A 25,097-nucleotide genomic window follows, 5' to 3' on the forward strand; every position below is an offset into this window, starting at 1 on the left:
TAAATTAGATCCCAGTATTTTGTCTACTAAAAAAATCAGCAAAACAATGAATAAGCTCAGTAGGATTGTTTTGTGACCATTAAGGATTATTTATATCTAAGTTAGGATCAAGTACAAGGTATTGTTTTATTATACAAAAAAGGGGGATTGTGGGTGCACTGTTTTATGATAACAGTTAAAAAGGAAATTATTCTGAAAAATGTGAATTATTTAATTAAAGTGGACTCTATGGGAGAGGACCTTTCCGTCAGTGTCGGACTGGCCCACCGGGAAACCAGGAAAACTCCCGGTGGGCCCAGGTGTCAGTGGGCCTTTTGCTTCTAACCTTTTGGCCTATTTCATGGACATTCCCTATTTCTTTATAGGAATAAAAAGGCTTAATAATGGAAGAATAGTGTTTAGTATGGAGAGAAAAGAGACTAGGAGAATATAGAGGTTGAGTGAGGAGAGGAGGTATAATAGTTTGGAAAGTGGGCCCTCGGTCTAAGGTTTTCTGGTGGGCCCCTGGCATCTCAGTCCGACACTGCTTTCCGTAATTCAGAGCTTTCTGTTCTGGATATCCGATTTCCAGATAATGGATCTTATACCTGTATAATATTGAAATTAAAGTGACAAGTTTTAGTAATAGTGTCAAGGTGAGCAGAAGAGAAAGGTCAACATTTATGCTATCATTTTGCAATATTCCATTAAGGTATAGTATACACTTAAAACACCTTTGCTAACAAAATTACACAATAAGTAAGTGTGTTAAAAGCATTTGGCCTATTACATTTGCCTAATTTTGGCCAAAGCACCAATTTGGAAGTGTTTTTTTCACTGAACACCGCCCCCTTATGGCAATTTGTTTAGTGATTCATTATTTCTTTCGAACAAACAACCCCCTCCCTTTTCTAAGCAACAGCATTTGAGATGCTCTTGATCAGGGGCTTCTCATCAAGACCAGGAAGTGCTAAAGTAAAACTGGCTTCATATTCTTGTTTAGAAATAACAAAAACATATTCATAATTAAAACATATGAATATAATATAATAACGTATTTTCAGCACAGGCCTTATTCGCTGAAATCATATTGAATTGGGGTTTATATATCTACCAATTTATTAGTGAGTTGCTCAATCCAACAGTGTCATGTTGAAAGTCGCCTGCTCTATATGGCTGATTCCAGAGTCAGATGTTTACTGCGCTACTGAAATAACAAGAAGTTTGTGTTATTTGTAATGTTATATACTATTATCTATCTGTCTATTTTTCTATCCATCAGTACACTTTACTCAGCTTATATAAATGAGAATTCCACTTTAATTCAATCTGTTTAACTGGGGCATAGAAGTAAACATTGTTCTGTTACATAGGAAGTCAGTTCATTAGAAAACAAATCTGGGACATAAATAGAATCCTAAGAGAAGCTCATTTGATAGCCCTTTTCTTCCTGTTGGTGACATAATACGTATTCCTTTCCAGGACACACTGTGCTATCATTCTTTAATGAGGTACTGCACTGAACGGTTAATACATTTTTGCATTATTTACCCTTCCTTGTAACCACACAGAAGCTGACATGATTGACTGTGTTATGGGCAGATCAACACAACTACATATTTAAAAAAAGAACCCCCATTTTACATTTTTCATGGGACCAGAAAAAAATGGCATAAAATCTGGGAAATGCACTATGCATTATAAATTGGACCACAATAAAACCATTTAAAATGTTGAAAACTTAAAATCAAGGGATGTAAAATTTACATTTCACTGTATTGGTTTATATATGAAAAGTGTTAGAATTATTAGACATCGTGTATAGTTAAAAAACTAAAGATGTGGAAGTGCCCAACAAATGATTAGAGTTAATTAGCCAAGGACACATAGGCCAAAAATTGGTCAAAAAACATAATTGTACATTCTTTCATCATGGATATTACATTTGCATCCAGCATGAATATGATTATAACATATATGCTAATAAATTGCAGACACAGTTCAGTATTGAGAGGTTTTACATTTTACGATAAATAGAAATGATAAATAAAAGGGTAAAAAGGATGAAAAGGGGTTCTGGGAACATTACTAGACAATGAAAATGGCAGCAGGTACAAGGATAAGTCCAAAGACTTTGAATGTTATTAACAATTGACATGTTTTCTGTCTACTCAGAATCATATCCACAACATCAGAAGAAAGCAAATGTTAAAGTCGTAATTATGGAGCCAGAAATTGTATTTGTGGCAAATCTAATGAAGGCAGATGCTCCTGCCTTGACTGTGTCCTTCCAAGGCAACTTTACTCTTGAAAGTAAATCTGGTTCTCAGAAGGTGGGAGCCGTTGTGAAAGAATTCAAAGTTCTTGCCTGTCCTTTTCTAAGAGAACTGCGTGGAAGCAATATCACTACGGTACAAATATCTCTTCATTCTGTGGTTTTGTTGCTTCTGTATATTATTGAAATATTGGAGCAGTGTTCATACACTGATTAGGCTCCTAAAAAAGAGATAAGGGATGTATGCAGCAAGTACGCATTTATGTGCATTTTGAGAAGTTAAAGCACAAGCAGAATCTGGAACGGTAGAAAACAGTTTAAATGAAAACTATACCCCCACACAATGTAGGTCTCTATAAAAAGATAAACAGCTCATATGTAAAACCCTGCTTCATGTAAATAAACCATTTTCATAATAAAATACTTTTCTAGTAGTATGTGCCATTGGGTAATAAATAGAAAATTGCCATTTTGAAAAATAAGGGCCACCCCCTGGGATTGTACGATTCACTGTGCACATAAACATACCAAACAAACTATACTTCTAAGGTCACATGAGCCAATTAACAGACAGAGTTGTGTCTTTTGCTTCAACACTTCTTCCTGTTACAGTTAGAACTGCAGTATTTCTGGTCAGGTGATCTCTGAGGCAACACACAGACATCACAAAATGGTGGTTCAAGGCAAGAGATGTAAAGGGTCAATATTTACTTAAATATTCCAGTTTGGTAAGATTCTTTAATATGCAACTTCAAATCTGTTGCTTAAATGGGTCGTTACCTTTAAGGTAACTTTAAGTATGTTATACAATTGCCACTTCTAAGCAACTTTTCAATTGGTTTTCATTTTTTTTTTAATAGTTTTATAGTTATTTGCCTTTTTCTTCTGACTCTTTACAGCTTTCAAATGGGCGTCGCTGGCCCTGTCTATAAAACAAATGCTCTGTAAGGCTGCAAATGTATTGTTAATTTGTATTACTCATCTTTCTATTCAGACCATCTCCTATTCATTTTTCAGTCTCTTATTCAAATCAGTGCATGGTTGTTAGGGTAATTTGGACTGTAGCTACCAGATTGCCTAAAATGCAAATTAAAGAGCTGCTGAATAAAATGCTAAATAACTAAAAAAACGTACATAATAAAAAATGAAAACCAATTACAAATTGTCTCAGAATATCACTCTCTACATCACCCGAAAAGTTATCTCAAAGGTGAACAACCCCTTTAAGTATTCATTTTGAGGGTATAGTTTTCCTTTTAAGCTCTGTGCTCCAAAAAGGCAAAGTGTCCAATCAGGCCAGGGCATCTTTGCTTTACCTTTGTTGGCTGTGTCCAATTTCTCTGTCCAAAATAGGTATCATTGCAAGAGCTTGAGGGATAAATTTGCTCACGTACGCAAACTCAGGTTTGTTCTACTATTTAAACTGTATATCTGTGACTTTAGTCCCTTTACCATATTATTTTTTGTGTAATAGGTAATGCAGCCTTGCTCATTGCATCTGGAAGGTACCACAGATCCTGCAGGTGCTCAAGATTTTGCCCTTGGCTTGGAACAGGTTATTATAAAGGTAATGATGTTGTTGTTGACTCCTCTTTAAAGTAACAGCCAGTGACAGCAAAATATCTTTTTATTTGAAATTACTTTTCTTTAGTAAGAATATTTGTTTTTATATTAGTTTTTTTAAAACCTTATTAAACATCAACACAATCTAACAGCCCAACCACTTTATTACCCAAGCAAATGAATTATGGCCAATACACTGAAAGGTTAACCAGATGCTCAGCCTTTCGTTATAATATCCTTACCTCAAATATATCCGTGACCAAGAGGAATGCTAAATCAGCAAGGGAGGTTGTGAAGCAGAACTAGCTGCTGCTAAAGTGCATTTATTTACACATTGCATGTTTTGAGCCCGTTGTCATGTGTGAAATTTTATTACTGTTAACTGGCATGTGTAAAGGTCTAGCATCATTATGGAATTGGATGCAAAAAGCATTAACATAGAAAAGAAAATGCACACACAAACACACACACTAAAGCATGCTTTGTGGATAACAAGGAATGTTTTCTCTATTCACCTTGGTTGAGTTCTATTGCTTTACCCAGACTATTCTGGGTATCCAGAGAATCATTCTAAAATGTTACTGACTTTTATTAAAGTCTTAGTCTACACCTTTGTACCTTGCAGGTCTCGCCAATCATATTAAACACAGTGCAAACAATCATAGATGCACTCAAACCAAAACCGAAGGAAGATGAAGTCACTGAAAATTTGACTGAACGTGTGAATATCTGGGATGTTAGGCCTATAGATAGTTGCAGCAATTGGTTTCTTGGCGTGGACATGGCACAAGAAATTTCAGAGACCTTTCAGAGCTCTGAGCACAAAGAGAAACGAGAGAGTTTTGAACTGGAAGTGAAATCTGTACAGATTACCCTGGAATGTGGTTTGGGCCACCGAACGGTGCCATTGCTTCTTATGGAATCTACATTTTCAGCAAAAGTTAAAAACTGGACATCCTTTATTAATATAGCTGCTGATACTACTTTAGAGGTATGTACAAGTAGTAAGGATTCATGTATCGTAGATGACACCGATATGTTTCAATAGCCACAGAGCTATTATAGCAAGTTTGACTTATTGATCCCTAGATACCAGAAGCAGTCTGACTTATTAGTTTTCTTCACCTTCAGTGTTTTGTTTTTTTTATTCATGAAAAATGCTGTACAATTACTTATATACATATTATTACTTTACTATTTGTATGTTTCCTGTGCTTTTAGGTTCACTATTACAATGAAAACTATGCAGTTTGGGAACCTCTGATTGAAAGAGTAAATTGTGGAAGTCGCCGCTGGAGTCTGAAATTTGAGGTCATTTTTTAGGATTTCATGGAAGCAATCTTTTGTTCATTGTATTACATTTTTCTTTAATTGTTTATTGGTTTATTACAAATCTAAGGTATCCTGTTTGCATTACAGTACTGCTTACCTGAGGTGTTTTGTACCACTTATACAGTACTTGTGCCTAATCAAACTTGAATAAAAAAATTTTCTGAGCAGATATAGACGGCATCTATGAAGGTAATTTCCTTCATAATCGGTATCTGTTTTATTGCAATTTGCTAAGTTCTGCCAACTGAAAGGGCCTTAGTTCTGTGAATCTAGATTGCCATTTTTTTATTTTTTTACAGATGAAGAATAACCCAGTAATGGACAAAAGCATGTTTCCAGGGGATGACTTTATTCTAATCCCTGAGCCCCGATCTGCAATTAACATTTACTCCAAGGACACCATGAACATCACAATATCCAAGTGCACCCTGACAGTGTTTGGCCATTTGGCTAAGGTGAGAGATTGCACAGCTGTAGAAGCTGCTGTTTAAAACCTTTTATGCTTAATTCAAAGACGAAAACATTGGTTTCTAAAATGTGGATTGAGGTATTTGACAGTAGATTAGCTCTGTTTATGTCTGTTTAGGTGTTGGTGAATAATCTTTCTAAATGTTCAAAAAATTGTATTTAATATTGAATTAAATATTCATTACTTTAATTGTAATATAGCTGTCAGAGAGATTGTAATGTAAATAACCCCCTCTTGTTCTGAATTACTTTACAAGGCTTTTTCTGAAGGAACAGCATCTACATATGACTATGATTCAAAGGACAGAGCTCCTCTGACCATCAAAAATGCACTGGGTGTTTCTATCATTGTTGAACATGGAAAATATATGCGTAGAAATACACCGTCCCCACATTCATCTACCCACGAAGTGAATGAGGGCCAGTCACTTGAGTTAGAATTCTTTGATAAGGAAAAACAGAATTGTGGACAACTCTCTGCAGTGCATCGACAGGATAGCAGCCTGTTAACAGTTGGAATTGGTAATATAATTGCTTTATTCTGTACCATCCTACACTGACAAGAAAATAGATGTCTTACTGGTGCTTTTCTATGTCTACAGTGCCCTGTGGATTTACACAAATGTCAAACATTCCTGTTACCAAGACTGCCCGACGCCTGTACAATGTGAGAAGCCCACAGCAGGAGAATTTTGTGTCCGTACTTGTGCAAATTGATGCCACTGAAGGGAACAAAGTTATTACTATCAGGTCCCCGTTGCAAGTAAGTAGCAGAACTTTGATATACACAGTTACATAGTGAACCTATTACGCAGTCATTTTACACTTACGGTATTTTAAATACATTCCTTCTTGTCAAATATGTAAGTGCTATAGCTCTCAAACTTAACATGCAACTGTTTTCAACACAACTATCCAGTGCAACATTTCATAATGAAGGAACAATATAATCTAGAAGTATTCCTGTAGTAAGAGAAATACGGAAGAATTAATTGATGGTGTTTGTTTTTTCAAGATTTGTTTTTTATTATTTTAGCAATGTGTGAAAGAAAAGTGTCTTTCATTTTTCCTTAGTACAGGCTGCTTAAAGGAACAGCAACACCAGAATGAAAGTAATTAAAATGTAATGTACTTTTGTACTCCACTGAAACCTGTGTGTTTGCTTCAGAAACACTGTTATAGTTTATATAAATGAAATTGATCTGTAGCTATGGGTGCAGCTATTCAATCTGACAAAGGAGAAATGGCACAGGTTAAATAGCAGATATGCTCTGTTATGTGCTATTTAAATGATGTAATTGTCACTGGGCACATATAAGTTCAGTAGCCAGGCAGATCTTCAGTGGAAAATGTGGGGGTCAGCAGCAAGCACACACCTGAAGCTCCAGAACTACCTCTCACAAAGGCTTAACACAGACTCCCAATGAATTCAGTCTGCAGCCTTTTATAGCTGCCAGACCACTCTATGCTGTCACCAGGTGATCAGCATCTACCCTATAAATATTCATTCACAGAGGCTGCCTGCCCCTTTAGGCAGTGGCTTCTCTGGGAACTCTAGGTAAGTTCTTCATGAAACTTTGTAAAATCAATTGCACTATTATTTATAAAAGTAAAACTTTCCATGCACACTCTTTTGTATTCACATGTAAAAACAATTGTTTTAGTGCCATTTAAATATACTCTCAGCACAGCTGAGTCCCATGCTTCAAACAAAGTAGGCCTCAGTTGGTTAACCAAAACTAGTTTACGCCTAAACAAAGTATTTGCAGAAATTACACATATAGCTATTTACACAGATTATTGGCCAGCAAAATTAATTAACATTAACAAAAAAAAAACTAAATTGACCCCATCACAGTGGTACTCAAATCTGTTGAGCAGGTATTATACACCTGTTGATTATACACCTGTTGATTATACACCTGTTGATTATACACCTGTTGACACAGGGTACACTTGTGTCACATACCACTACATACGCAGTGAGCGGCTTTCCTTCTCCATGGATTTCGAAGATGTATTGGGGGAGGGGAAAGGGCAGCCAGCATCAATTTATGATTAATCAGAGTGCTTGCAGGAGTAATTTCTTACCTCCCCATGGAGCACACAGTGAAAAAGGAGATCCTTGTGATCAGAAAGGTTATGGGCATTACTAGAGGGACACACACACATATGAGACCTGCTGCCAGCCAATATACCAATCGTAGGTGTACTTAAGTGTCAGAACTATGAGAGTGAAATAAACAAGGGCTCTACATAATGGCAACCCTTAGAATTTGTTACAATTTGACAGCATATAAAGTAAAGCATATCCAGCCATATTCCTTTTAAGGCTTTAGAATTTTTTAAATATTTCAAGGTCCTGGGTTTTTTTCTTTTTTATCTCTTTTCCTTATCTTCTCTGCTTGTAAACGAAGAGACTGTAATATCCCTTTAAAACATGAGTTCAGTAAATAAGCTTATGAAGAACATACTTTTTACCTATGGTTTAATTACAAAACATTTTTATGATAATTATTTGTTTAGTTACACAGTGCAAACATGATTGGTTCTTACAAAGTTAAATCAAATTACCAGTGCACTGATAACCCTCTGCTCAATAGACTTCTTATTATCTATTCTCTTGTAATTTAACTCTCTACCTTGCAAGGACCAATACCTTCAGTTTCCGTATTTGAGCTGAAGGCAGAAATAAAACCAACATCTAGAGTTGCCCCCAATTTGTCCCCGTTAGCTGTACCGCAATCTTCTCTATAGCAGTGGTCGTTTAACATAACAGTGATTCGCGTAAAAAGTAACCAAATCTAACAAAAGCATACTTCGTTTAAAACGAGAAAAGAAGCAAAACAAACCCCATCTTTTAGACTTAAATGACCCCAATCCGGCTGAATCTAAATGCCTGGCCCAACACAAATCTGAACCAAATCCTATCTTTATGCCTGTATAACGGCTTAATTCAGCCAGAGAGTAGTGTGTGTATATTTAATTATATTTCATCCCTTGATTCCCACACACTATGTCTTGTGATGTTCATTGGTTGCATCTTCATCTTTATAAATTAGCCATTCGAAAGCCAATAGTAAAAAACACACCAAGGAATACAAAAATCTGTCCTATGTTATCAGTTATGGCAATATGCTACTGTCGAAACAAATATGGAGCAGGCACTCAATAAGGCAAACTTCCACCAGGCAAATGTTCAAAAGTGAAAAAGGTTTATCGTGTCCACAGCCTGACGCATTTCGTGTGACAAACACCTAATCATAGGCTAAACTCCTAGAACCGTGCCTCAAATATTTAAGCAAAAGTGAACCAATCAGATCATCACATCAGTTAACTACCCACCCAATCCAGAAAACTTTACTCAGGTGCATCAATCAGACAAAGGTCAAAGGGTATAGGCCTTAGTAATTCTATGGTGGCAACCTTTTACTCCCCTATCTGGATGGAATAACATACTGGTGCACGCAAGGTCCGTTTAAAGTGGCAGTGCCATATAAATACATAAAAGAAACAGCAAACTATATACCCTGACATTGTGTAAGCATATATGTAGACCATAAATCTTATAAATATATATAGTATAAAGAATATATTATTAATAAATGGCTACAAAAAGTGGCATTTGACCTAGGTGAGGTACAGAACAATAAAACTCACTAAGTTTAAATAAGTACTTACCGGTAGCTAAAAGTAGTAGAAAAGTAACATTATGTACAAAATAAATGCTTCATATAAAGAGAATAACATACCGTACCACATTAACAGAAATAGTTTAAAATCAATTTATATTCTGAAAAGCACAGGGAGAAAATTTCACAGGACCCCTCACTACAGTTAAGTAGGGTTAGAAATAGCAGGATACATCATATTCACTATTTAAACCCATCGGAGACCTAGTGGCTAAAACAAAAATCCACTTAGTTTCCAAATAGAGCAATTTCTTAATCTGATCCACTCCTCTCTGATCAGGTATTAGTCTTTGAATACCCTGAATCGAGAAATGGTCTAGATTGCCATTGTCACAGTCCACAAAATGGGTAGCTACCCTTGTATCTATTTTATTTTTGATGTTATTGATGTGTTCTCTATTTGGAAACTAAGTGGATTTTTGTTTTAGCCACTAGGTCTCCGATGGGTTTAAATAGTGAATATGATGTCTAATTGATGCAACTGAATAAAGTTTTCTGGATTGGGTGGGTAGTTAATTGATGTGATGATCTGATTGGTTCACTTTTGCTTAAATATTTGAGGCATGGCTCTAGGAGTTTAGCCTATGATTAAGCGTTTGTGACAAGAAACGCGTCAGGCTGTGGACACAATAAACCTTTTTCACTTTTGAACATTTGCCTGGTGGAAGTTTGCCTTATTGAGTGCCTGCTCCATATTTGTTTCGACAGTAGCACATTGCCATAACTGATAACATACGACAGATTTTTGTATTTGAAAAAATAGGGTTCCTTGGTGTGCTTTTTACTATTGGCTTTCGAATGGCTAATTTATGAACATTTGCCTGGTGGAAGTTTGCCTTATTGAGTGCCTGCTCCATATTTGTTTTGTCGGTTTGTCCGCCCCCCGTGCTGAGGGCTCAGGGTGGTGCACCTGGGCCACTTCCCCTGAGTGGTGAGTAACCTTTATACTTTGAGACCCTAACACCATAGTTATTCTTGTAATGTGCTACTGTACAGTCACAGTCAGCAGCCTTATTCCACTTAAGTTTCACTCTTAGCCACCCCAAATCTTATTTACCTATAGGGTTTCTCTAGGACAACCATCCTCCTCCAAGGTAAGCAATATTTTGTTCACTCTGAATTTGTGTTGTCATAGGTTGAAAAAAACTTGTTGGAATTTGGTCACTTATCTGGAGCAGTCTTGGAATTTTGGGCCAATACCCAAACTTTGCTGCACTTTTACCATCATTTTTCTGCCTGTATGTTATCCACCCACTTAGACTGAAAGCTCTACAGAGAAGAGTCTTTCTGCTGTTTCTCTTGCTACATATTTATTTATCATTTACTTATAATGTTTTTTTTCTCCAGCACTGTATAAAATAAGTTATACATACATGTTTTAATCCTGGTGGAAAATGCTAAATATTGTTCGATTATTTTTCAGATTAAAAACCATTTTTCAATCCCATTTACGGTTTACAAGTTTGTCACTTCTGCTAAACTCCTGGAGCCAATTGGAGTAGTCAGACCAGATGAGGAGTTCCATGTGCCTCTTGATTCCTACAGGTACATTTCAGAGACAGTTGATTTATTTTAACCCTACAAGTATAAATGATCAATGCTTTTGCAGTATTATAATCTTTTTATTAAAATATTTTCAACTAAAAGCCCCCCCAAAGCCGCCCCCAGCCCCGTGAACCTTCGTTAACCGACCCTCTGACACGGCTAACAGATCTTCCTCATTTCATTAGTGACACTGGGCTGGGGGCGCAGCGATCCATCCTTAGGCTGCAGTCCTCTTTTCGTTTGTAAACAGCCTATGGAAGGTTCACGCCACCCCAAGCCAGCGTCACTGAAACAACACAGAAGATCTGTTAGCTGTGTTGGAGGGTCGGGTCAACAAAGGATTTTAAGGCAATGCTTAGAATGACATAGTTTAGTTATAAACTCCAGTTCCCAGTTATATTTCTTATAAGGATTGTTTAACATACTAGTCTGCTATTTGTAGCCTGCCCTATGGCACAGAGAAGGTTGAGTTATACTGTTATATCCCTAGGTGTCAGCTGTTCTTGAGGCCCGCAGGTGCTCTAGAGGGACAATTTAAGGAATCTACAAGCTATATCACGTGGAAGGAATTGGTGCACAGGAGCAGTGAAGTTAGATGCACCCTACAGTGCCCAGCCTCTGAGATCAGCTTCCTTCCCCTGATGGTGAACTGCACAGCAGTGCCTGATGAAATCAACTTTATCTCCAGCAACGGGGAGAAGGAGTGGGATCCAGCTTATATCATCCATCTATTCCCAACATTAACAGTTCGAAACCTTGTACCTTATACCCTACGATTCCTACTCGAGGTAAATGTTCATATTTCAGCCAACTGTCTTTATGTATGTACAGTAAACGTACGTTGTTAAAAACAAATGTACACAACTTACATTATAGTATAGTTATTGTAAATTAGACATAAATCTAAGTGCTAGGCATTTGAAAACATAGTTGTAACCTGTAAAACTATTTTCTGTGTGTGTGTATGTATATGTATATATATATATATATATATATATATATATATATATATATATATATATATATATATATATATACAGTGAATAAAGTGCCCCCTCTTGTAAAATATAAGGATATTATAAGTTACCGAGGAGTTTCATGACATATAAAAACACAAGGCGAATGCCTAGTGATTTTATACAGGTCATGGAACTCCGAGGTGACTTCTAATATCCTCATATTTTCCAAATGGGGGTACTTTATTTATTATAATACACAAATTTCAGTGAGTCATGTGACAGAAATGACATAAGAAATCACAGTTTATAGCTGATGACATCAGAACTCACCATTTATAAGGATAACATTTAAAAGATATTCATAGCTTTTGTGTTATATATATATATATATATATATATATATATATATATATATATATATATATATATATATATATATATATATATATATATATATATATATATATATATACAGTATATTTATAGTATTCCTTGATTCATTACTTTAAAACTTATTGCTTGACAGTTATTCATTGGTTTTATTACATTACAGAGTGCTGCAGAAACATATGAGTTGACAGAAGGAAGCTCCTCAGATGTTCTACAGTCACGGATCAGTGGTGAAATCATGGAGCTTTTCCTAATCAAGTATCAAGGGAGGGATTGGAATGGCCACTTACGAGTTCATGAGGGTCTACCTGAATTCTTTTCAGTCCTTTTTACTGCTGACTCCTCAGAACGTTTGACAGTCGACCTCAATGTACATGTGAAGCACATTGGGAACCGTATGGTGTTGTCTGTTTACAGTCCATACTGGATAATAAACAAGACCTCCCGTATCCTCCAATATAAGGCAGAGGATATACATGTGAAGCACCCTTCAGACTATAGAGATGTGATTCTCTTCTCTTTCAAGAAGAAAAACATTTTCAGCAAGAACAAGGTATACATTAATTCTATGTTTTACATTATTGGTGATACCTATTGTTACATATCTAATAATTATGGGGTGGATCGGAGACCATTAACAGTCCCTCTTATTCTATATTCAATGGAATAGCAACAAGAGCCATATTTACCATATAGGCACCAGTTGGCCGATGGCTAGAGCAGCAGCATTAGGGGGTCAGATCAAATGCACCTTTATGGTAAATTTAAAAACTATAAAAAATACTTCCACCAAAGCCCGTCACCAGATACTTGTTGCTAAATCTGTTGGCATAGAAGGGCAATTGGCCCCTTCTTCCACCAACTGGTGCATATGCAGACAGTCTAGCTTATTTACAGATCACAAACCTGATTTTTGTTAACTTGCATAGTAACAGTAGAACTGAAAAAATTATTTTCTAAACAGTGGAGGAGACCAACATAGGTTTAGTGCCTCTAACACCCAAAAATATACAGTATGTTTTAATTTTGTCCTTAAAACCAGGACCATTTTTATATCCAAATCCTCCCCCTAATAGGACAGAAAAACTTCACTTTTCCCATACTGTATTAGGATGAAAAAGCTCATTCAAGAGAGTTTTCTGTTTAGTACAGTTCTTGTGTTGCCAATAAATCGTACAATAAAAAGGTTCTAAACAGTGTTTGGGAAGAATTTTTAATTGGAAAACAGTAACCAGTTTTTGTATTTCTGCAATTCAGGTTCAGTTGTGTATATCCACAAGCTCCTGGTCTAATGGGTTTTCCCTGGATACAGTTGGAAGTTATGGCTGTGTGAAGTGCCCTGCTGTAAAAATGCAATACCTGGTGAGCTTTTACTGAGACATAATTCATTTATATTAGTGTCATGCAGCATATTCAATCTGCTGTTTTGCCCTGTTTTTAGAATGTGCTGACATGCATGACATTTGCCTGTGAGTTGATATACAGAAAGGGACGTATTTATGAATAGGGTCTGTTCCTGGGTGGGGATGCCCCTCTGAGGCTTATATAATTGATGAAATGTTTTTAAGAAAAATAAAAATACCCCAGCTGCCACCGTCGACTTTCTGCATAAATGTGGAGGCAGAGCTGGGGGTGATGGGTACCGGGCTCGCTGCAACAAAAACAGTAAGTGACATCACACACAGTCGTACATGTGACATTACCAATGTAATTTGCGGGTGCAGTTAGGTTTGGTGCCTAGAGTGGCACCGTTCCTAAATACAATACTGCACACAGGGTGGATTTAAAGTACACAGAAATCTATCCATGTGTGTACTGATTTATGCCATACTTTTCTGTGGATTCTAAATACTAGATGGAGGGCAGTAGATTGTAGAGAAAACATTGTGTGACATGAACCTTGGTATTCTAACAATTGGCAAGTATCTGTTTTTCCTTTAGTTTCAACATCTGTTGTGTAAATTGTCACTTTTATATTCTAATTTTTATGTGCTAAAGGCGGGGTTTTCCTTTTCTCTATCTGCGCTGATTGTACAGGTATGGGACCTGTTATCCAGAAGGCTCAGGACTTGTGTTTTTCCAGATGAGGAAACTTTCTGTAACTTGGATCGCTATACTAAAAGTCGAAAAACCATTAATCATTTAAACATTCAGTAAACCAATTGGTATTATTTTGCCTTACAAATTGGGTTTCTTGGTTTTTCCGCACCTTCTAACCACCCATCACCACTGTTTAGAAGTCCTTTAATATTAGACGTGCAGACAGTTTTTAAAAATGAATTTGTACCAAAAAGAAAGGAACTGCAAAGAAGAGCTAACGAGGTCGCACAGCCTTATTGATAATATAATATATTAGATTGTGTGGGGGTTTTTTGTGTGTTTTTGATGAGTGCAAATAAATTCATTTAAAATAAATGCATTTATTTTGAATGAATTTATTTGCACTCATCAAAAACATCCTTTAAGGCAATAATTATTCCTTTCATGGTTTCCAAGTTACACACACACAATCTAATTATATTATCAATAAGGCTGTGCGACCTTGTTAGCTCTTCTTTGCAGTTCCTTTCTTTTTGGTACAAATTCATATTATTTTGCCTACAGTAAGGAATAATTAAATCTTATTTGAGATAAAGTACAAGGTACTGTTTTATTATTACTGAGAAAATGGAAATATTTTTTACAAATCTGAATTATTTGATTAAGATGGGGTCTGTGGAAGATGGCCTTGCCATAATTCAGAGCTTTCTGCATAATAGGATGTAAATATTTTTACCCCTTAAAAGTTTAATTTATTGACATACAGGCATAACCAAGCATATTAACACCTTTGCACTTTTTTACAAAAATGTAACTTTTAGCAATGTTATGATATTCACATAATGTATTTCTCTGCAGTGTAACAACAAAAGAAAACTGGACAAAATTACTAAATCTTATCTTATTTCACACAGGTATTGCAATGAATGGCACCTTTTAGAAGTTGTAAAACATATTTGGCTTTTAGGGTCTGGCCATACGGGCAGATTCGGGGAGATTAGACGCCAAGCGACAAATCTCCTCTTCTTCGGGGTGACTTATCTCCCCAACCTGCCTTTCGCCGGCTAAAATGAAAATCACCTGGGGGCAAGCACGTGGAGTGCTTCGTTTTCCGAAGTCCCCGTAATTGCCTCATGAAAAAACTTTGGACGGCTTCGGAAAACAAAGTGATCTGTGTGCCTGCCCCCAGGCAATTTACATTTTAGCTGGCGGAAGGCAGATCGGGGAGATTAGTTGCCGCGAAGAAGAGAAGAGTTGTCGTCTGGCGACTTATCTCCCCGAATCTGCCCGTGTGGCCAGACCCTTAAGCAGCTGATTCTCCTTTAGGGTGGTGGCACACTGGGAGATTAGTCGCTCAGCGGCAAATCGTCTCTACTGCGGACGACTAATCTCCCCGAAATGCCTTCCCACCGGCAAGAATGGCATACGAATTGCTTCAGGATTCCGAAGTTGCCCAAAGTTTCCTAGTCTGCCACCACCCTTAAAAAAAGGACTTAAGAGGGAGTAGTTAGTGTAGATTGCTGTTAAACTGCATTTCCCGCATCATTGCATAATAAAAACAGGGAGAAGGACACTTAAACATAACATTTATTTGTCCACTCTAAAAGTACTGATATTAAAAACAAGTAAAACATACCAAGTAGCAAACACTGTCATCCAGAGTTATAAGGTCTGGATGAAATGCTTAATCACTAGATTCACTTGGGAGGCAGGGGTACCTTACATCTTGGTATCCCCAAGTGAATTGGGCTTTCTTGACCTAAAAAATATAAGTATAAGGTAAGTTCTGAATGGAATAACAAAGTTCTGTTATCTTAATAATGTGTGGGGAATAGCTCAAAGAGACAGGAGGCTTAGGTTTGCAACAAAAATTAAACCGGCTCCTGCCTGGGATTTTATTGTTCCAACCGGACAACTTAAACAGGCACAAGTTCCGTGCTATAACAGTCAAATAATAAGGAAAACCTCACCGGTTTGCAGTGTTACAGTCCATAGGAAAGTTCCTTGCGGCGGTAACAAACAGTCGCTCTTTTGAGTTGCAGTCAGATACACAGTTTTTGTACTGGCAGTCTCTGACTACCAGTACAACACACCCGCCCCGCCAGGCTCCCTTAAACAACCCCACCTGTGGACTAATTGGGCAGCATACTGAACTATCCTTGCTCCAGGGTCCTAGCCTGTCTTACCCTGGAGATTTAAAGGAGTCAATACCTCAGGCTGGGTGCTATATACCTCCCATCATATACAGGCAGCCTATTGGGACATAGCTCTTTGTCACAAATGTAACAAGAAATTGTGGAAAGCGGAGTTCCTTAACTTCAATCTTATTTTGCTGTAGATCAGTACATTTCATGTTAGTTTAATTGTGTAAAAGTGCAACTGTGCTAGTATTTTTGTCCATGACTGTTTTCTAAAGGGGCACTAAAGTTTAAAATAGAATAATGCTAGAAGTGCTGTATTTTGTGTACTAAATAAACATGAACTTGCTGCACCAGAAGCCTAATTAAACAAATGATTTATGTCAGGGGGCTGTCATCTTGTAGCTTTTGTAAAACATCTTTGCAAGACCAAGACTACGCACATGCGCAGTGTGGTCTGGGCTTCAGTTGGGAGGTTAAGCTTATGGATCGTCATAAATGATCAAAACCGCACAAGTCAAATAATATCTGCCATTGAAGCCTATACAGCAAGACTGATTAATAATCATAATATGCAGACTGCACTTGGTCTGCGGATATAAATCTCTACACAGTCGCCGCTTTATAGGGAAACAAACAAATCTGCTCGAGGTCAGGGAAGTCAGATGGGGGAGGCTACCCACTGCCATTTGAAAGTATGATCGTTTCCCTGCAGAGCATTTAGGGACTGTCTAAAGTTTCCTATCTGCAGCTGTCAGAGCAAGTAAAACAAAGGCAATTTCACTGCATATAGTCAGGTTTCTTATAAAGATGGTACACATTTTTTACAATTAAAGTAAAGTATATTGGAGATGTAGTAGATTTCTTGTCAATTAAAGAAAGTAAAAATGGGATTTTATTTTTTTGCCTTTACATCCCCTTTAATGGCACATGAGTGCTTTTTGAGCTGGTGTATATATGCCAATTAGTGCATCTGCAGCATTTCATAATTTGCATGTGTGTGTGCTGCACGGGATCAGCCTTTCAGTGGACATACAGAGAAGATTTCAGCACTGAATATATGCTAAAGTATGCCGAGAATCTAATATGTTTCTGCTGACAGGTGGATCCCATGCCTATTAGCGCACACACAATTAAGTTTGAAAGGCAGCAGATCAGAAAAACTGACCCATATGCCAATAGTATTAATGAGCCACCAAGACACTTGGAGGTACCTGCATAGTAGTGAAACTGGCCAAGCAGTATGAGCCAATTCTAACTGACTTAACTCACTTTCTTCCTCAAAAAAATTATTTAAACCAATAAGTGTCACGATACAAGAGCATTTTGGCGCCCACATTAACGTACATATGACAAAAAAAGAAAATTTCCCACCAATTATTGGAATTGCAGCTGGTATGTAACTCAAATCACTCAAAAATACTTCAGCAGCCATTTTAATACAATGATGTGAATTGAATGGCACACCTGCTACAATTGCAATGATGGGCAATAGTGGGTTATATACTTTGTCATTGCCCTATAAGATGTAGCACAGCGGGTGTTTGGTCTGCTGCCATCTGGTAGAAAAAGCCACAAAATCATCCCTCCCCACATTGCTTTATATACTAGTAAATGAAAAGGCCCTGGATGCACACGGAATAATGAGAGGAAATTAGTAACACATACTGAGATGATTGAATATGGATGTGCCATTAGGGTGTGCTGTTACTGTGTGCCTATTACTATTTTTGTTAACTGTATTTTAGCAGTATCTAAGCAATTTTTGGTTTATTAATAAATCTGTTTTTTTCCTCCCCTTTTCTGTTTTTCCAAGATTGGAGTAAACATACAAATGAGCAGTTTTAATCTGAGTCGCATTGTAACATTGACTCCATTTTATACTATTGTTAACAAATCCAAGCTGGAGATCGAGGTGGGGGAAATAGTAACTGATGTTTCCCCTACAGACATCAAGTGGAATTATGTCTCTTCATCTGAGGTACATGAGTTTCTTTCGACAAGTGGCTGGTTGCTATGTACAATTGAGAAAGGTGTTGTTAGACGTCTCAGACAGAGAGACATCAGTGTAGAATGTTGTGATTTCAGTCTGACATTCAGAGATGTCTGTTTTTACTGTAAATAAATGGTGACCAAAAGGTAATCTACAAGCGAGTATTGAACTGGTAAACAGTAGACCACAATAGTGTTCTCCAAAAACAGCTTCATTACATAAGCCATTATTTTTTATATTTCAGTCAGTGTAATGTTCATCCACTGTTAGACATAATGGGACCCCATGCTATTTAGTTAATTGTAGGGATGCACCAAATCCAGGATTCGGCCAGGATCCTACCTTTTTTAGCAGGATTCAGATTTGGCCGAATCTTTCTGCCAGTCGAACCAATCCTAATTTGCATATGCAAATTAGGGGCGGGGAGGGAAATTGCATGACTTTTTGTCACAAAACAAGGAAGTAAAACATTTTTCCCCTTTCCACTCCTAATTTGCATATTCGGATAGGATTCGGGATTCGGCAGAGTCTTTCGCGAAGGATTCAGGGGTTCGGTCGAATCCAAAATAATGGATTCAGTGCATCCCTAGTTAATTGGGCCCTAACCCAAGGAATGAGCACAAGGTGAAAGAGGCGTGTGTGCCATATTTACTAACATAGGTGGTAAACAGCACAAGTGGTGTTACCAAAAGAAACAAGCAATCAATGATTTTCTTGTGGTGAAAAATAAATGTGGAAGCTCCCCACCTGCAACAAAATGGTGTTGTGCTGCTCTCTTCCATTCTGCTGTAATTTCCCCTCTACCTAGAGTATAGGCTTCTAAAGTAAGGGAGACCCAATATGTATAAATAGTGGATGAAGGCCAAGTCTTATGGGGAATTAGGCTGACATTTTGAGTAAATTTCAATATTTAGGCCTTGTGGCAAGGTCACAAAGATTTTTAAACAATCAACGCTCCTGCCCAAGCAGTGCCCAGTGTCTCCCTTGTATCCAACACTAGTGAAACATGTTGGCATGGGAGAGGCTATGGTCAAAGGATTTTGAAACCTAGCTGTTAAAACCCTTGATGTCCTTAGAACTATAGACAATAATGTTAAAAACCACTGACTAGAAGATTATTTTATATCAGCGTATTGTTTTTTTTTTTAGTACTAGTTTTATTTAGTTATTAAGTTTCTGATCTAGATAAAAGACAGTGCCATATGAACATTTGGACAGTAGTCTTAAGCAATGTAATAGTGGCTAAATAGAGGACTAGTGGAGAAAACTATATTAATTCTTTGTGGTGCTGGTTTCTATGTAATTCTAAATTCAATATTTCTTTTGGATTTTAGTGTATCCCTTTCTGGCCAGAAAATGTATCCGGAAAGTTATGTGTGCGAGTTATTGGCTGTGAAGGAATATCCAAACCTTTCTTTTTTAATAAACAGGACAATGGCACACTGCTCAGTCTGGAGAGCATGGTAAGAAGCATGCTGAATATACCCTCAAATAACCATTTCTTTTTTTGTCCGTGAAGCTTGTTCATATAGATAATAATATAATTCACTAATACACTTGAATGTATTTTAAAGTATTTTGTTAATAATTACGTAGTTTCGTAATATTTTAGTTTGAAAATTGACATGTCCATTTTGCTTAAATGTTTGTTCATGTACATGCAAGGAACCCCAGTGCACATGTATCAGAACATACTATATTCTCACATTAGCCTTTACTTATATGAGAAATCGTCCAAGTCATCCTTAAAGGCATTTATAGATTCTGCCATCACAGTATCATCAGGACATTCCACAATCTCACTGCCCTCACCCTGAGGAACCACTTACACTGCTTCAAATGAAAGTTATTTTCCTCTAGTCTTGTTCTTTAGAATTGCATTTGTTTTAATTATGCAAATGTGTTCTGTTTATGTTGCCTTTAATTTTAATGACCTTTAGGTCGTGTTGTGCTATAGCAATTAAAGGGGCATAAAATGCAGTGTATTTAACATGTCTTTCCTTTCTTTACAGAATTCAGGAATAATAGTAGATGTCAGTATTGCTGATCATTCAATAGTCATTACGTTCTCTGATTACTACGAGGGTGCTGCTCCTGCTCTTATAATAAACTACACGCCTAATGCTAAACTAACATATATGCAGAGGTCAGTTTACCTTAATTAAGGAGAGTATAATATGATTGTCTAGAATCTGAATGATTTTTTTTTCATATATTTACTATTCCTACCAAACAGTGGAACAGAAAGTGAAAAAGAACTTGACTCAGGGGAGGCACGACTTTTTGCATGGGCAGATCCAACAGGCATCAAAAAACTAAAATGGAAATGTGCTTCCACGACTGGGGAGGTAGACCTTCTTAAGGTTGGTACAGTAGCTTTCTGTAATGTAGACCTTTAAACAAATGTAACAGTCATTTAGTTTGAAAATAGACACATCCATCAAGTTCAACCTATTAGTCTGTTACCTGAATCCATTTCCAATTTGTCCCAAGGGAAAAAAATCCTTCCTGGCGCCAAGTTAAGTTTAAGTTAAGTTGAGCTTTTTACTCTACTGCGCATGCATGTTAGAAGAAAGTGGAAGCAAGAAGAGAATCACTCTATGGTGCTTGTTGAAAGTACCCCGGACCGGATCACCGTTTAACAGAGAACTGCACCAACCCAGGGTACTTTGCAGGAAGCATCATGTAAAGTTAATCATTGAGGATTGCCTAAAATCCCCCCCCCCCAGTGAATTATACATTCCTTCTCCTTTAAGGTCTATCTTGAATGTGTCAGCTTCTATTGTCTGTAGTGAGTAAATATTTATCTTTCTTGTGGCTATTGTTTTGCAGGATGAAAGTGGCCAGTTTGCATACAATCAGAACATCCAAATCCACTGGGTGTCTTTCCTTGATGGTCGTCAGAGAGTGCTACTTTTCACAGAAGATGTGGCTGTAGTGACCAAAGCACGGCAAGCAGAAGAGATGGAGCAGTCAGATCAAGAGGTCACTGTTTCCATACACAGCCTTGGCCTGTCTCTTATCAACAATAACAGCCAACAAGAAATCTCCTATATAGGGATCATTAGGTAATCTGATACCTAATGCATTTAAGAGAAGTTAGGGGTCATTTTTTAAGTGCAACCATAGTTTTTCCATAGATGTCATGCAAATCAAAACCATTTATTAAAGGTACTTGAGTCTAAAGCTCCTACAATGCTGCCCCAACAGTGACCTTGTCATTGTGAAACAATAGATTTACAGCTGATTTTTGGTCCTTGCCACTGTCTTTTAGTTCCGGTGTCATATGGGAAATGAAACGGAAGCAGAAATGGCAGCCATTTAACCAAAAACAGATTTTGCAACTGGAAGATGCATATGAGAAATACCTGACTAATCAAAAGCAAGAATGGGTTCAAATAGAAAACAACTTTAAGGTGGGTAATAATTATTGTGTCCAATGTTTCACTTCACATGAGGACCATTATCAAGGTCCTTGATAAAGGTTCTAATGTGGACCAAAACATAGTGGTATGTGAAATAGATTTTTTTTGTTTTAAATTGAATACAAGAGAGTTCTGGTCCTTGCCAACCATATGCATACTTAACTGACCATGTGCCTCAACAAATTGTTTGGAGACAAGTGCGGACACATTGACTTTATATGATATATATCATAAGCAACAAAGGACCATCATTCAATTCCTAATACATTTCAAGTGTGTATTATTCCACACCATGTCACTGGTCATAAAGAGACCCAAACCAAGGACTTGCAAAAAATATATATATACCTGGGGGCAGTGTTGTAGTTCAATGTAGCTAATAGAAGGAGCACAGTGCTCAAATAATTTTTTAACTAATCCTGTGTGTGCTGTGCTTTTTCTGTTAGCTGTACATAGGTAGACCTATATACATAGGCATGGGACCTTTTTTGCAGAATGCTTGGGCATTTGGGTTTTTCCAGATAGGTCTTTCTGTAATTTGTAACTCTGTATCTTAGATCTGCTAAAAAATCATTTCAACATTGTTGATTGTTTTGACTGCAATAAGAATTAGTTAGGGATCAAGAACAAGGTACTGTTTTATTATCGCAGAAAAAAAGGAAATCTTGTAAATTATTTAATTAGAATAGACTCTGTGGTAGATGACATTCTCATTATTTGGAGCTTTCTGCATGGAGGGTTGCTGGACAGTCAATCCCATATATATAATACAGTATTATCTAATCCCTTGTTCTCTTTTGTTCTGTGCAGGTCAACTTCAGCAAAGTTCCAATGGAAATGGATGTTCCTATAAAATGTAGCATCAGAAGAAACTTCATGTCTGGAATTTACATGGAATTCAAACAGTCTCCTCACCAAAGAAGCTTACGAGCTCAATTATACTGGCTTCAGGTGTAGTACAAATATTTCTGGGATCAGTTAGTTTACACATTTGTTTATGCCCTTCTGAAAAGAATGTGTATGCTTTTTTTGCTTCTGCTTTTGTGTAGGTACTAATGCTCCATATTTTTCTTAGGTGGATAACCATCTTCCTGGTTCAATGTTTCCTGTTGTTTTCAATCCAGTAATACCTCCAAAATCTGTTGCCTTGGACTCTGGTAAAAAAATAAATGTATTTTTTTCTGCCACTCCTATATCTGTTTTGGCAACATTCAGCATTATAATGTTTTATCATTTCTGCTGAGAGGGATAGTGAAGAGTAACTTGAATATTTCAGATACCGTTCAGAATTTTTAATTGACTATATTTAGAAAACGTATTATTTCAGTATGATATAGCTCATATTAAATTAAATTTTTCGCAATAGTTCCCCTTTAAGTAGTTGAGCTGTACATTGTTATAGTGACAAATAAAAATAAACCTTATGATTTTAACAGTAATTTAAATATGATATTGCTCTGTGGATTAACAAACGTATTTGATTTATTTTAGAGCCCAAGCCTTTTATTGATGTCAGCATAATTACAAGATTCAACGAATTCAGCAAAGTGATGCAGTTTAAGTATGTATATTTGTATGGAAACTTAAAGCTTTGTGCAATATAATTGAATAACCTTTCTCAAGATAATATATCCCTATAACCACAGTAAGTGGAAATTTTGATAAAAATTACTTTTTAGAATGTTATAGGTTCTAAAATTTTGAACATGTTCTTTTGTGTCAAGTAACTAGCCAAGTTGGAACTGCATGAGCCAACCATTTGCTAAACTGCAAAAAGTGTTAAATTTTGCCATCTATGTGTGTGGCTAAATTACAATATTTGGTTGATTTGCCACATATGATGATTAATCAGATATCCCACAAATTGGCCAAAGTATGCCTTGCTATTGTTTTTTTTTTTGTTTGTTTGTTTGTTTGTTTTTGTGATATGTTCAGTTATACTTGAGAATTCCTCAAAGCTAGGAATATTGGCAGGACAATAAATTCAGCAAATCTGACTTCTTCCTAATCGTTTAATAGTATAGCATTGGTAAGGATTAGTTTCTTTTGTTCACTTCCCCATTTATCAAAGGCAGAACTTTCCCAAGTGCAGTAGTATATCAAATATTTACTTTTAAACAAGTAATTGCTACCTTCTGATTTGTTGCAATAGACAAATAAACCTGCAGCCGACTTCTTGTTACATAAGGCTAAGGCCACACGGCGCAATTTCGCCGCGATTCTGCGCTGGGCGAGTTGCGAGTCGCTGCGGTTTTTAAGCCGAAATAGCTTTGTTAACTTTGGCGCTGGCGTCAATGCAAATCGCGGCGAAATCGCTGCGCTAATTCACACGCGGCGATTCTTTTTCTACTGTCGCCCGGAAACGCCCAGCGAGGCAACTTCGGGCGACAATAGAAAACGAATCGCCGCGTGTGAATTAGCGCAGCGATTTCGCCGCGATTTGCATTGACGCCAGCGCCAAAGTTAACAAAGCTATTTCGGCTTAAAAACTGCAGCGACTCGCAACTCGCAACTCGCCCAGCGCAGAATCGCGGCAAAATCGCGCCGTGTGGCCCTAGCCTAAGGCCACTAATGTGTTGGTGGCTGCTGTGTTGGCTCCATTGTTTCTGTTCCTAGGTTGCATGGTGGATAAATGGTGAGAATAGGAACATACACATTAGCAGCTTATGGTCCTAGCCCACTGTGCATGCTCCTGCTTACCAATTACACAATATTCATTGCATTGAAGCCAAATGACAGCCACCAATACCACTATGCAGCGGCTCTGCAGTATGGGAACAGGAGACAGCAAAGTGTATTGTACTTGCAGGCATAGTGTCCTCATGTACTACCCTGTAAAATATATCCATTGCCAAAGTTTTAAAGGGTTGTTTTAGTATTTAAGGGTTGTAGAGAGATATTCTGAGACAATTTGCAATTGGTTTTTATTATTTGTGATTTTTGAGTTATTTAGCTTTTTATTTATTTTTTGCAATTTCAGCAATCTGGTTGCTAGAGTCCAAATTACCATTGCAACCATGCATGGATTTGAATAAGACAGGAAAAGACAGGAAAATGAATAGGAGAGGGCCTGAGTAGAAAGACGATTAATAAAAATTAGCTATAACAATACATTTGTAGCCCTACAGAGCTTTTGTTTTAGATGGGGTCAGTGACTCCCCATTTGAAAGTTGAAAAGAGTCAGAAAAATTAAATAATGAAGAGAATTAGAATTGGCTGTTCTGTAACATAGTTAACATATATATATATGTGTGTGTGTGCTGTTTTATAATATTATTTCTGAGTTAGTACTGATCAA

The 25,097-nt window shown here is 37.0% G+C and overlaps 1 protein-coding gene across 4 annotated transcripts in view; it reads left to right on the plus strand.

Moving 5' to 3' along the window:
- The window catches only part of vps13c.L (vacuolar protein sorting 13 homolog C L homeolog), a 132,354-nt gene that overhangs the window by 87,825 nt on the left and 19,432 nt on the right, over positions 1-25,097 (plus strand). For all 4 annotated transcript variants that reach the window (XM_041586667.1, XM_041586666.1, XM_018252883.2 and 1 more), the window contains 20 exons: positions 2,155-2,390; positions 3,729-3,821; positions 4,443-4,808; positions 5,039-5,128; positions 5,449-5,604; positions 5,875-6,139; positions 6,220-6,380; positions 10,733-10,854; positions 11,345-11,642; positions 12,367-12,756; positions 13,461-13,565; positions 18,198-18,362; positions 19,709-19,837; positions 20,387-20,520; positions 20,611-20,737; positions 21,207-21,442; positions 21,649-21,790; positions 22,610-22,750; positions 22,875-22,956; positions 23,291-23,360. In XM_041586667.1, coding sequence (XP_041442601.1) covers positions 2,155-2,390; positions 3,729-3,821; positions 4,443-4,808; positions 5,039-5,128; positions 5,449-5,604; positions 5,875-6,139; positions 6,220-6,380; positions 10,733-10,854; positions 11,345-11,642; positions 12,367-12,756; positions 13,461-13,565; positions 18,198-18,362; positions 19,709-19,837; positions 20,387-20,520; positions 20,611-20,737; positions 21,207-21,442; positions 21,649-21,790; positions 22,610-22,750; positions 22,875-22,956; positions 23,291-23,360 — 3,508 coding nt within the window. The remainder of the gene's footprint in view (positions 1-2,154; positions 2,391-3,728; positions 3,822-4,442; positions 4,809-5,038; positions 5,129-5,448; positions 5,605-5,874; positions 6,140-6,219; positions 6,381-10,732; positions 10,855-11,344; positions 11,643-12,366; positions 12,757-13,460; positions 13,566-18,197; positions 18,363-19,708; positions 19,838-20,386; positions 20,521-20,610; positions 20,738-21,206; positions 21,443-21,648; positions 21,791-22,609; positions 22,751-22,874; positions 22,957-23,290; positions 23,361-25,097) is intronic.

The sequence above is a fragment of the Xenopus laevis genome, chromosome 3L (assembly GCF_017654675.1).
Source record: "Xenopus laevis strain J_2021 chromosome 3L, Xenopus_laevis_v10.1, whole genome shotgun sequence".
Classification (NCBI taxonomy): domain Eukaryota; kingdom Metazoa; phylum Chordata; class Amphibia; order Anura; family Pipidae; genus Xenopus; species Xenopus laevis.